At 47.8% G+C, this 15,151-nt stretch overlaps 1 protein-coding gene across 2 annotated transcripts in view; it reads right to left on the bottom strand.

Moving 5' to 3' along the window:
* Window positions 1-4,747: 4,747 nt before the first annotated feature.
* LOC140105992 (pancreatic lipase-related protein 2-like) overlaps window positions 4,748-15,151 on the bottom strand; it is a 75,198-nt gene continuing 64,794 nt past the window's right edge. The window contains exons 10-12 of one of the 2 annotated variants that reach the window (XM_072130135.1): window positions 7,507-7,621; window positions 6,533-6,697; window positions 4,748-4,961 (exon numbers count right to left, since the gene is read on the bottom strand). In XM_072130135.1, the coding sequence (XP_071986236.1) occupies window positions 4,889-4,961; window positions 6,533-6,697; window positions 7,507-7,621 (353 nt within the window). In that variant the 3' untranslated portion in view covers window positions 4,748-4,888. Of the gene's footprint in view, window positions 4,962-6,532; window positions 6,698-7,506; window positions 7,622-15,151 lie in introns of those variants that run through there. The other variant, XM_072130136.1, reaches the window with a different exon arrangement.

Genomic DNA, 15,151 nt, shown 5'->3' with positions numbered 1-15,151 from the left:
AGACCTGTCATTTGAAAGCCGTAAAATCCAAGCCCACAAGAAAACGGTGCTAATGCGTTTTATCACCATTTGGACATTTCTTTGAATATTAAATACCATCACTACGAAGTGCAATTTGTTACGCAGAAAAAAAACAAGCCCCCACAGAGCTCTTTACGTGGAGAAATAAAAAAAAGTTATAGATTTTTGAAGGTGGGGAGTGAAGAATGGAAGTGAAAAAACTAAAAAGGGCCAGGTCGTTAAGGGGTTAAATGTGAATGTCGAGATGGGAAAACCTTCTCACTATAAAAAATGGCTCTTACAATGTCAAAACAACGAATAAAGAGTCTCTGTTTTCTCGTTGTCTAAAGGTCCGTCCTACTTCTTATTCATATCTCAAACAGGAGACACTTATGGAAAAATTTGTCAGCCATTGCACCCGCAGCAAAATAATTCTTCTCGGCTGAAACAAGTAGCCCCTTCCTCATTGTGGAAACAAGCAGCCCCCTCCTCATATACATAACACAACAAACCCACACCCCTCAAACAGGAAACAACTAGCCCACTACTCACAACTTATCAGGCCGGGTGTTAGCATTGGGCATACCTGGGCAAGTGCCCGGGCCCAGAGCTGCTGGGGGGCCCACATAAGGCTGTACAGAAGGTAGTGGTGGCAAACCTATGGCACGGGTGTCAGAGGTGGCACTCAGAGGCCCTTTAATTGGGCACCCAGGCCTACACCCCAGGACAGAATTTGCCAGACAGGACTCGAAGCTTCCTCTTGTGGTCCAAGACAGCGCAGCATTGCTGTGCTCAGTGCTATTGTAAAGTAACACATCTGCAACATCCCCCATGGGGGCTTGGCCTTTCTTCGGTGGTTGTAGACAGCCGGGGCCCAGAATACCGGAGTGGCTGTCTTACGTGGCCTTGGGCACGCTATGGTCACGGTGCTTGGTATTGGTTCTGAAGGTGGTGAGTGCAAGAAATATGGAGGGAGAGGCTGATGCAATAGGTTTCTCCATGGAGATACCATTGAGGTGTATTTGGGAATCCCTGGATGATGGAGGATGGGGAGCCCGTGGTGGTGAAGCAGCCTGATCCAGGGATCACACGGAGGCAACATTGTGCAAATCAACTTACAGTTCTTTATTCAACTTCAAACGGCAGGCAATGGCCAAACAGTAGCAGCAGATTCAGCAGAGATCATCGGTGACACAATGGGGCTCATTTACTTACCCGGTCCAGTCATTATCCTACAACGAGGATTCGGGTTCTGCCGGGATCCACCAGGTGTCGCTGCTGCGCCGAGGTCCGCCGGAGTTCACCTTCTTTTTCCTGGTGCATGTGAGTGCTGATCTTGCGACACTTTTCGTTTTTTAAATTCCGTGGTTTTTCCAAATCGTCGGGTTGTCCGACGGCCAGGCCCCCCCAATCTCTATCGTGCAAAATCCAATCACATGCGCCAAAATCCCGGCTGGAATTTGCCGCAAAAACATAAAAATTTGGGAAACCCAACGAAAGTGCGGCCGCGGAGCCCTTAGTAAATGAGCCCCAATGAATCCATGGGGGTGAGGGGGCTGTATCCAATGAATCCATAGTGGGTGAGGGGGCTTTACATAAAATAACCATGAGGAGGCTGTTTGGGATGATAAACTAGGGAATGTTTTAGGGAACAAGAAACTGTTTTGGTTTCTGAAATTTTAATGCCGCCACGTGAATTCACTGCAAAAGGGCCCACTGAGGCTCTGTCGCCCAGGGGCCTGCTGCTACCTGGAGCCGAACCTGGAACTATCCTACTTCTTATTGAGGACACAACCAGCCAATACCTCACTGAAGAAACAACAGCCCATTCCTCACCCAGGAGACAACCAGCCCCCTCCTCGCTGAGGAAACAACCTTCTCATAACTCATGATGCAAACCACCAGCCCCCAACAAGCCTATTACTTAGCAAGGAAACAACTTGCCCACTCCTCACATAGGAAATAATCTTTACCCCCCCCCCTTTATGAAGAAAAAACCGAGCCCATTCCTAACTGGGACATGCAATGTTTCTATGGAAATGGTAGTCCCACTGCGCAGTTCCCCCATGTAGAAACAACCTTCCCATAGTTCAGTATATGGTGGTTGGACCTTGCGGGCTCTCTAATGCTTTAGTTTTTTAAAAATGTTTTTATCATATTTTGGGGAATTAAAGGGGTTGCCTACCCTCTTTAAGTCTCATGATCCCTTTACCTGTGTGCGAGTCTCACAGATGGAGATGTTGTGTGACCACAATGTGCCGTTACATAAAGATCCTGGCCCATCACCAACCCTTGTAAGGAGCCAAGACAGTTTGTACATAAGAGTTCTATAATTATGGGTCCTCCTCTGTTTACCTTCCTCTCAGAGGCGGGTGATACCGGTTGTGTCGCATGATACTCTACAGGTGGCACGCGTTTTATGACTCTCGATTTCTCTATACTTATTCATTGTCCATAGATTCCAGGAGCCTCAGGCTGAACAATAAAAAATTAAGTCTTCAAGTAAATGAACAGAAGCTTTTTGTCTGTACACGGGTTGTTTAGGGTCCTCCTGGTGCATGAGGTGGTAAACAGGGTGAGGGGAATGGGAACACTAGACCTGTATGAACATTGGTCAGTTGATGTTCCTTAACTAATGATCCCATCCGTTCTCCAATCATCACACCCCATCCATCCCCCAATCATCCTACCCCACCCGTCTCCCAATCATCACACTCCATCCCTCCTAAAGTCATCATATCCCACCTGTCCCCCAGTCATCATACCACATCCGTTCCCCAATTATCATACCCACCCATCCTCCAGTCATCACATCCCATCCGTTCTCCAATCATCACACCCCATCCCTCCGATAGTCAACATATCCCACCTGTCCTTCAGTCATCACATTCCATCCATCCTACAGTCATCACACCCCACCCATCCCCCTGAAAATCACATCCACCCATCCTTCAGTCATCACATCCCACCCATCCTCCAGTCGTCACACCCCATCCATCCCCCAATCATCGTACCCCACCCGTCTCCCAATCATCACACTCCATCCCTCCTACAGTCATCATATTCCACCTGTCCACCAGTCATCACATTCCATCCATCCTACAGTCATCAGACCCCACCCGTCCCCCAGTCATCACACTCCATCTGTCCCCCCAAAAATCACACCCACCCATCCTCCAGTCATCACATCCCATCCGTTCTCCAATCATCACACCCCACCCATCCTCCAGTCATCACATCCCATCCGTTCTCCAATCATCACACCCCACCCATCCTCCAGTCATCACACCCCATCCGTCCCCCAATCATTGTACCCCACCCATCTCCCAATCATCACACTCCATCCCTCCAACAGTCATCATATCCCACCCATCCCCCAGTCATCATACCACATCCGTTCCCCAATTATCATATCCACCCAAACTCTAGTCATCACATCCCATCCCTCCGATAGTCAACATATCCCACCAATCCTCCAGACATCACACTCTATCCGTCCCCCAGTCATCACACCCCACCCATCCCCCAGTCATCACACCCCACCCGTCCCCCAGTCATCACACTTCATCCGCCCTGGAGTCATCACACCCCACCCGTCCCCCAATCATCACACCCCACCCGTCCCCCAGTCATCACACCCCACCCATCCCCCAATCATCACACCCACCCATCCTCCAGTCATCACAGCCAGTCATCACACCCCACCCGTCCCCCCAGTCATCACATCCCATCCGTTCTCCAATCATCACACCCCACCCATCCTCCAGTCATCACACCCCACCAATCCTCCAGTCATCACACCCCATCCGTCCCCCAATCATTGTATCCCACCCGTCTCCCAATCATCACACCCACCCATCCTCCAGTCATCACATCCCATCCGTTCTCCAATCATCACACCCCATCTGCCCTCAATACATCACACTCCATCCGCCCTACAGGCATCCTACCCCACACAATCATTACACCCCACCCATCCTCCAGTCATCACACTCCATCTGTCCTCCAGTCCTGCACCCCACCCGTCCTCCGGTCATCACACCCCATTTGTCCCTTATTCTATCATCTGCACTCTGGCAGAAAAAAATGTCACCCTTTAGATCTGCCTTTGTGTGCTACGCCCATGGGCAGTAGCAGGAATGTCATGACTATGGTCTTGGCCCCCTTTGCCCTTGTCTGCTGGCTGCCTGGGGCTTCCTGACCAACACCTCCATGTCCGAACTATGACTGCTTTGGGTCCATGTTGGGTCTAGGAACTCATCATCACCCCTGGGATCTTCTACCACTGAGCCTTCACAGCTGCTCTTCTTCTCAGTATGTTTCATCATCATCAAACATCTCTTAATGATCTGAGATAAATCTTAGGGATCACCCAACCCTCTGAAGGGACCTTCTCCACAGCATTGTTAAACAACTACAGCGGCCAAGCTGGTGATATCACCAAAAATCAGAGCCTAATCCCCACCACCACCAGGCATGGTGACTTGGACATTGGACTGGTGTTTATTTTACTCCATTCCTGGTTTCTCTTAGCATAATCTTTTACAACCTATGATGTTCATCTTGTAATATCAGCCCAAATTTTCTACAGGCTGGTTATAATTGTAACAAACCTTCAGCTGAGAACAGCGCTGAGGAGGGCATCATCTGGAGGAGACCATCACAAGTGAAAAGACCATCATCAGGAGAGGACATCATCATGAGTGAGGAGACCATCATAAGGAGAAGACACCACAATGTTCGAGGAGACCAGCATCAGGAGTGGAAACCACCATGAGCATCACAATTATTATTTTAATGATTTGTACAATAAAATCTTAATTTGAAATAAAACGACACGTCACAAACTTTATTGATTGCCTGATGTCCTTTCCTTGGATCTAGAGGTTTAGGCTTCATCACAAGGGTCTAGATCTTCTCCCTGGCTATCTGGGACGGTTGTATTGGAACAAAATGAAAATCTAGAGGAGAAAAAAGTTTCATCATCCTCCACCTCTATAAACTACAGGGTCTGTAAATGTGTATGTAACCCTACAGATACCCCCTACTGTATATATGTCCCTAAAGTTCCCCCTAATGTACATGTGACCCTACAGATTCCCCCCTACAGTACATGTGACCCTACAGATACCCCCTACTGTATATATGTCCCTATAGTTCCCCCTAATGTACATGTGACCCTACAGATTCCCCCCTACTGTACATGTGACCCTACAGATGCCCACTACTATAAACATGTCCCTAATGTTCCCCCTACTGTACATGTGACCCTACAGATGTCCCTACTGCATATATGTCCCTACAGTTCCCCCTACTGTACATGTGACCCTACAGATGCCCCGTACTGTATATATGTCCCTACAGTTCCCCCTACTGTACATGTGACCCTACAAATGCCCCCTACTGTATATATGTCCCTACAGTTCCCCCTACTGTACATGTGACCCTACAGATGCCGCGTACTATATAAATATGTCCCTACAGTTCCCCGTACTGTACATGTGACCCTACAGATGCCGCGTACTATATATATGTCCCTACAGTTCCCCCTACTGTATATATGTCCCTACAGATGCCCCCTACCGTATATATGTCCCTAAAGATTTCCTCTAATGTACATGTGACCTTACATATGCCCCCTACTGTATATATCACCTGACAGACGCCCCTACTGTACATGTGACCCTACAGATGCCACATACTGTATATATGTCCCTACAGTTCCCCCTACTGTACATGTGACCCTACAGATGCCCCCTACTGTATATATGTCCCTACAGTTCCACCTACTGTACATGTGACCCTACAGATGCCCCCTACTGTATATATGTCCCTACAGTTCCCCCTACATAACATGTGACCCTACAGATGCCCCCTACTGTATATATGTCCCTACAGTTCCCCCTACTGTACATGTGACCCTACAGATACCCCACTACTGTATATATGTCCCTACAGTTCCCCCTACATAACATGTGACCCTACAGATGCCCCATACTGTTTATATGTCCCTACAGATTCCCCCTACTGTACATGTGACCCTACAGATGCCCCCTACTGTATATATGTCCCTACAGTTCCCCTACATAACATGTGACCCTACAGATGCCCCCTACTGTATATATGTCCCTACAGTTCCCCTACATGACATGTGACCCTACAGATGCCCCCTACTGTATATATGTCCCTACATTTCCCCCTACTGTACATGTGACCCTACAGATGCCCCACTACTGTATATATGTCCCTACAGTTCCCCGTACTGTACATGTGACCCTACAGATGCCCCCTACTGTATATATGTCCCTACATTTCCCCCTACTGTACATGTGACCCTACAGATGCCCCACTACTGTATATATGTCCCTACATATTTCCCCTACATGACATGTGACCCTACTTTCTAAGTGACCCTACAGATTCCCCATACTGTATATATGACCCTACAGATGCCCTGTAATGTACATTTGATCCTTCATATACCCTAAACTGTGTGCCCCTATATCTGTCTCGCCCGCAGTCGTTGTCTTACATTTTGCCGTCCTCTCCGGTCTGGACTTCTATCCTCTCTGCTCCCAGCTGGACACCAAAGAGATTGAGGCGCGAGGACCAGTGGAAGGTGACATTGGGGGTAGGATGGAGCCTTAGTGCGGAGTCCACCAGGGCCGAGTATTTTTCTCCAGGGACTAGGAGACCCCTGCACAGAAATACAGGGACAGACGGGACTACATTGTCACAGGTCACACATAGAGCTGCAAACAGACAGATATCACTACACCGTCACAGGTCACATATAGAGCTGCACACAGAGGCAGACGTAACTACACCGTCACAGGTCACACATAGAGCTGCACACAGAGACAGACGTAACTACACCGTCACAGGTCACACATAGAGCTGCACACAGAGAAAGACATCACTACACCGTCACAGGTCACACATAGAGCTGCACACAGAGACAGACGTAACTACACCGTCACAGGTCACACATCTCCCTGTATCTCATACTCTGTAGACATAATGGAGCTCATTTACTTACCTGGTCGAGTCGCAATCCAGCGGTGCGTTCTCCGACGCCGATTGGGGTCTGCCGGGATTCACTAAGGTCGTGCGCCCGATATCCACCAGGTGTCGCTGCTGCGCCGAGGTCCGCCGGAGTTCACCTTCTTCTTCCCAGTGCATGTGAGTGCCGATCTTGCGACAGAATTCTTTTTTTAAATTCAGTGGTTTTTACTAATCTGTCGGGTTTTCCGACGACCACGCCCCTGATTTCTGTCGCATGAAAGCCGACGCCGATGCGCCAATCCAATCGCGTGCGCCAGAATCCCAGGGCAAATCGGAAATCGTCGGAAAACCCAGCGGAAGTGCGCGAATCGGACCCTTAGTAAATGAGCCCCAATATATAACACATGACTTAGAAGAACAATACCTGCAGCTCTGGATGTGATTGGAGTGTGTACAAGGTTTAGCTGCAACCAAGGTTCCCGACAGTTTAGCGCCACTCACCTGTGCACCATGTGATCTGATGTGTTACCCCCGGACGCTGCGGAGAGGGACACATACAATCTTCCAAAGACTCGACCATCCCCCCTGAGAGACACCGAGACCCTGTACCTCCATCCTGAGACACAGAGCAGAAACACAGGAGGTGACATATACACAGTATGTGACCATATGGAGGGACACACAGGGGGTGATATATACACAGTATGTGACCATATGGGGGGACACACAGGGGGTGACATATACACAGTATGTGACCATATGGAGGGACACACAGGGGGTGACATATACACAGTATGTGACCATATGGAGGGACACACAGGGGGTGATATATACACAGTATGTGACCATATGGAGGACACACAGGGGGTGACATATACACAGTATGTGACCATATGGAGGGACACATAGGGGGTGATATATACACAGTATGTGACCATATGGGGGACACACAGGGGGTGACATATACACAGTATGTGACCATATGGAGGGACACATAGGGGGTGATATATACACAGTATGTGACCATATGGAGGGACACACAGGGGGTGATATATACACAGTATGTGACCATATGGAGGGAGACACAGGGGGTGACATATACACAGTATGTGACCATATGGAGGGACACACAGGGGGTGACATATACACAGTATGTGACCATATGGAGGGACACAGGGGGTGACATATACACAGTATGTGACCATATGGAGGGACACACAGGGGGTGACATATACACAGTATGTGACCATATGGAGGGACACACAGGGGGTGACATATACACAGTATGTGACCATATGGGGGGACACACAGGGGGTGACATGTACACAGTATGTGACCATATGGAGGACACACAGGGGGTGACATATACACAGTATGTGACCATATGGAGGACACACAGGGGGTGACATGTACACAGTATGTGACCATATGGGGGGACACACAGGGGGTGACATGTACACAGTATGTGACCATATGGAGGACACACAGGGGGTGACATATACACAGTATGTGACCATATGGAGGACACACAGGGGGTGACATATACACAGTATGTGACCATATGGAGGACACACAGGGGGTGACATATACACAGTATGTGACCATATGGGGGACACACAGGGGGTGACATATACACAGTATGTGACCATATGGAGGGACACACAGGGGGTGACATATACACAGTATGTGACCATATGGAGGACACAGGGGGTGACATATACACAGTATGTGACCATATGGAGGGACACACAGGGGGTGACATATACACAGTATGTGACCATATGGAGGACACAGGGGGTGACATATACACAGTATGTGACCATATGGAGGACACACAGGGGGTGACATATACACAGTATGTGACCATATGGAGGACACACAGGGGGTGACATATACACAGTATGTGACCATATGGAGGACACACAGGGGGTGACATATACACAGTATGTGACCATATGAAGGGACACACAGGGGGTGACATATACACAGTATGTGACCATATGGGGGGACACAGGGGGTGACATATACACAGTATGTGACCATATGGAGGACACACAGGGGGTGACATATACACAGTATGTGACCATATGGAGGGACACACTGGGGGTGACATATACACAGTATGTGACCATATGGAGGGACACACAGGGGGTGACATATACACAGTATGTGACTATATGGAGGGAGACACAGGGGGTGACATATACACAGTATGTGACCATATGGGGGACACACAGGGGGTGATATATACACAGTATGTGACCATATGGAGGGACACACAGGGGGTGATATATACACAGTATGTGACCATATGGGGGGACACAGGGGTTGATATATACACAGTATGTGACCATATGGAGGGAGACACAGGGGGTGACATATACACAGTATGTGACCATATGGAGGGACACACAGGGGGTGACATATACACAGTATGTGACCATATGGAGGGACACACAGGGGGTGACATATACACAGTATGTGACCATATGGAGGGACACACAGGGGGTGACATATACACAGTATGTGACCATATGGGGGGGCACAGGGGGTGACATGTACACAGTATGTGACCATATGGAGGGAGACACAGGGGGTGACATGTACACAGTATGTGACCATATGGAGGGACACACAGGGGGTGACATATACACAGTATGTGACCATATGGAGGGACACACAGGGGGTGACATATACATAGTATGTGACCATATGGAGGGACACACAGGGGGTGACATATACACAGTATGTGACCATATGGGGGGACACAGGGGGTGACATGTACACAGTATGTGACCATATGGGGGGACACAGGGGGTGACATGTACACAGTATGTGACCATATGGAGGGAGACACAGGGGGTGATATATACACAGTATGTGACCATATGGAGGGACACACAGGGGGTGACATATACACAGTATGTGACCATATGGAGGGACACGCAGGGGGTGACATATACACAGTATGTGACCATATGGAGGGACACGCAGGGGGTGACATATACACAGTATGTGACCATATGGAGGGACACGCAGGGGGTGACATGTACACAGTATGTGACCATATGGAGGGACACACAGGGGGTGACATATACACAGTATATGACCATATGGAGGGACACACAGGGGGTGACATATACACAGTATGTGACCATATGGGGGACACACAGGGGGTGACATATACACAGTATGTGACCATATGGAGGGACACGCAGGGGGTGACATATACACAGTATGTGACCATATGGGGGACACACAGGGGGTGACATATACACAGTATGTGACCATATGGAGGGACACACAGGGGGTGGCATATACACAGTATGTGACCATATGGAGGGACACACAGGGGGTGACATATACACAGTATGTGACCATATGGAGGGACACAGGTGGTGACATATACACAGTATGTGACCATATGGAGGACACACAGGGGGTGACATATACACAGTATGTGACCATATGGAGGGACACACAGGGGGTGACATATACACAGTATGTGACCATATGGAGGGACACACAGGGGGTGACATATACACAGTATGTGACCATATGGAGGGACACACAGGGGGTGACATATACACAGTATGTGACCATATGGAGGGACACACAGGGGGTGACATATACACAGCATGTCACCATATGGAGGAACACACAAGGGGTGACATATACACAGTATGTGACCATATGGAGGGACACAGGGGGTGACATATACACATTATGTGACCATATGGAGGGACACAGGGGGTGATATATACACAGTATGTGACCATATGGAGGGAGACACAGGGGGTGACATATACACAGTATGTGACCATATGGAGGGACACATAGGGGGTGACATATACACAGTATGTGACCATATGGAGGGACACACAGGGGGTGACATATACACAGTATGTGACCATATGGAGGGACACACAGGGGGTGACATATACACAGTATGTGACCATATGGAGGGACACACAGGGAGTGACATATACACAGTATGTGACCATATGGAGGGACACACAGGGGGTGACATATACACAGTATGTGGCCATATGGGAAGACACAGGGGGTGACATATACACAGTATGTGACCATATGGAGGGACACACAGGGGGTGACATATACACAGTATGTGACCATATGGAGGGACACACAGGAGGTGATATATACACAGTATGTGACCATATGGGGGACACACAGGGGGTGACATATACACAGTATGTGACCATATGGGGGGGACACAGGGGGTGATATATACACAGTATGTGACCATATGGAGGGACACAGGGGGTGATATATACACAGTGGGGGTCATTTACTAAAGGCCCGATTCGCGTTTTCCCGACGTGTTACGCGAATATTTCCGATTTGCGCCGATTGTACCTGAATTGCCCCGGTATTGTGGCGCACGCGATCGGATTGTGGCGCATCGGCGCCGGCATGCGCGCGACGGAAATCGGGGGGCGTGGCCGAACGAAAACCCGACGGATTCGGAAAAACCGCCGCATTTAAAAACCGAAAAAGTGTCGCTTGGGGACCGCTTACCTTCACTTGGTCCGAAGTGGTGAATTCCGGCGCGATGAGATGACTTTCAGCGCAGCAGCGCCACCTGGTGGACGGCGGAAGAACTACATTCATAAATCCCGGCCGGACCCGAATGCAGAGCAGAGAACGCGCCGCTGGATCGCGACTGGACCGGAGAAGTAAATGTGCCCCAGTATGTGACCATATGGAGGGACACAGGGGGTGATATATACACAGTATGTGACCATATGTGGGGACACACAGGAGGTGACATATACACAGTATGTGACCATATGGAGGGACACACAGGGGGTGACATATACACAGTATGTGACCATATGGAGGGACACACAGGGGGTGACATATACACAGTATGTGACCATATGGAGGACACACAGGGGGTGACATATACACAGTATGTGACCATATGGAGGGACACACAGGGGGTGATATATACACAGTATGTGACCATATGGAGGGACACACAGGGGGTGACATGTACACAGTATGTGGCCATATGGAGGGACACACAGGGGGTGACATATACACAGTATGTGACCATATGGAGGGACACACAGGGGGTGACATATACACAGTAAGTGACCATATGGAGGGACACACAGGGGGTGACATATACACAGTATGTGACCATATGGAGGGACACACAAGGGGTGACATATACACAATATGTGACCATATGGAGGGACACAGGGGGTGACATATACACAGTATGTGACCATATGGAGGGACACAGGGGGTGATATATACACAGTATGTGACCATATGGAGGGAGACACAGGGGGTGACATATACACAGTATGTGACCATATGGAGGGACACACAAGGGGTGACATATACACAGTATGTGACCATATGGAGGGACACAGGGGGTGACATATACACAGTATGTGACCATATGGAGGGACACTATGGGGCGCCGTTTGTTCACAATGGGGCACATTTACTTACCCGGTCCATTCGCGATCCAGCGGCGCGTTCTCTGCTCTGCATTCGGGTCCGGCCGGGATTTATGAATGTAGTTCTTCCGCCGTCCACCAGGTGGCGCTGCTGCGCTGAAAGTCATCTCATCGCGCCGGAATTCACCACCTCGGACCAAGTGAAGGTAAGCGCTCCCCAAGCGACACTTTTGCGGTTTTTAAATGCGGCGGTTTTTCCGAATACGTCGGGTTTTCGTTCGGCCACGCCCCCCGATTTCCGTCGCGCGCATGCCAGCGCCGATGCGCCACAATCCGATCGCGTGCGCCACAATCCCGGGGCAATTCAGGTACAATCGGCGCAAATCGGAAATATTCGCGTAACACGTCGGGAAAACGCGAATCGGGCCTTTAGTAAATGACCCCCAATGTATTCTGTGCAACAAAATGTGTTCAGTGGCACAAAATTAATTTTGTGATCACAGAATTCATACTATGGACACAGAATTCAATGTTGTCATCACAAAATCTGTTTTGTGCTTACAAAAGTAATATTTATCGACCCAAATTGCCTTTTGTCATTACAAAAATCATTTTTGTGTGCACAAAATCAATTAGACTTTCACAGAATGCACAAAAATAATTTTGTGATGCAGTTTATTTTATGTGAACAGAATGTATTTTGTGTCACAAAATATAATTGTTTGACTACAAAATGCCATTTTGTTGCACAAAATAAGATTTTGTGTCACACACAATATTATTTTGTCATACAGAATTAATTTTGTCCCACAAAATGTATTCTGTAACAAAGAATTAATTTTGTCTCACAAAATGCATTCTGTCACACAGAATTTATTCTGTCTCACAAAATGCATCTTGTCATACAAAATTCACAAAATGTATTCTGTCACACAGAATTAATTTTGCCTCACAAAATTCACAAAATGTATTTTGTAACACAGAATTAATGTTGTCTCACAAAATGCATTCCGTCACACAAAATTCACAAAATGAATTCTGTCACACAGAATTAATTTTGTCTCACAAAATGCATTCTGTCACACAGAATTAATTTTGTCTCACAAAATGCATTCTGTCACACAGAATTTATTCTGTCTCACAAAATGCATTTTTTCATACAAAATTCACAAAATGTATTCTGTCACACAGAATTAATTTTGTCTCACAAAATGCATTCTGTCACACAAAATGCATTTTGTCATACAAAATTCACAAAATGTATTCTGTAACACAGAATTAATTCTGTCTCACAAAATGCATTCTGTCACACAAAATTCACAAAATGTATTCTGTAACACAGAATTATGTCTCACAAAATGCATTCTGTCACACAAAATTCACAAAATGTATTCTGTAACACAAAATTTATTCTGTCTCATAAAATGCATTTTGTCACACAAAATTCACAAAATGTATTCTGTAACACAGAATTAATTCTGTCTCACAAAATGCATTCTGTCACTGTGAAATATTTTGTTGCATAAAAATGTTAGTAAATATAAAATTACCAAATAAATTAAGTAATTAACCCCTTGCTAATATGGCTCCCGGCGATTAGCACTTAGCACTGTACTAGTACAGCGCAAGTGCACCAGGGCTATCCCATGCCACCACGTCACGTGATGTGGTGACATCACGAGGGGACGCAGGTGACTGAGGCAGGAGAACCTCCAGCCGACTTCACCCGACCAATCTGATCTGTCCCGCCCGCTGATTGCTGTGATCGGCCAGTCAGTCCTGACTGGCCAATTGCAGCGTTTTTGGGCTAAAAAATGTGTTTTTAGCTCCTTCCTCTAGCGGCACCATTTTGGTTTGGTACCGCTGGAGAGATGAGCAGAGCGTTACTGTGTGCACCAAAACACATTTTTCCTATCTTATCTCTATTGATCCCTATCTGTTCCCTCCTGCATCCTTTGTTTTCCCTGTGTGATCACCTTGCGTGATCATACTTGTCTTCCGTTTTTCCCTGTCTGTCCCTTCTGAACCCAAACGCACTTTTCAGTGCGCTGTGTTAGCGTTGTTCTGCACTGGACGCACTTTTCAGTGCGCTGTGTGAATAGCGGTATCTTTAGCGGTAGTTAGTTTGTCTTAGGGCAGCTAGATGCATCTGTAGCGCCTTTTTGCACGGTGCACATAGGTTTTTTCTGGTCCCTGGTATTATTTTTTTCCAGAGCGCCGTAGGTGTACCTGTAGTTGGGTGCACTTATCTATTTTTTGTGTGTGCCATCTGTGCGGATTGTCCGTGTACTTTCTATAGTTTTTTTCTGGTGCACATTCTTATTTATTTTATTTATGCAGTGTCTCAGAAGACGTGCGCCGTGTTGGAGGCATACAACATGCCGGCCTCAGACACCGAGTCAGCTAGTGGGGATGATGTCCCCTTTTACCGATCATCATCCTCCTGCTTATCTTCCAGTGACCTGGAAGGTGCTGTAGGGTTCCTGTGCCTGGGACTTCTGCAGGAGAAGTGTCTGGGGCTTCCACTGACCCCACATGGGTAGCCCCAGATAATTATACCCCTCAGGTCCTCGACTTTTTGGACCAACCTGGAATTAAATTTGACACGACAGGGCTCAGAGCTGTGGACTTTTTAAAGTTTTCTTTTTGATGAGGAGCTGTTGAATTTAAATGTAGTCCAGACCAATCTCTACGCTGCACAGCATATG

This window comes from Engystomops pustulosus, chromosome 11 (genome assembly GCF_040894005.1).
Source record: "Engystomops pustulosus chromosome 11, aEngPut4.maternal, whole genome shotgun sequence".
NCBI lineage: Eukaryota > Metazoa > Chordata > Amphibia > Anura > Leptodactylidae > Engystomops > Engystomops pustulosus.
Note: the sequence above shows the minus strand (reverse complement) of the source record. Positions and strands in the feature narration are given on the sequence as shown.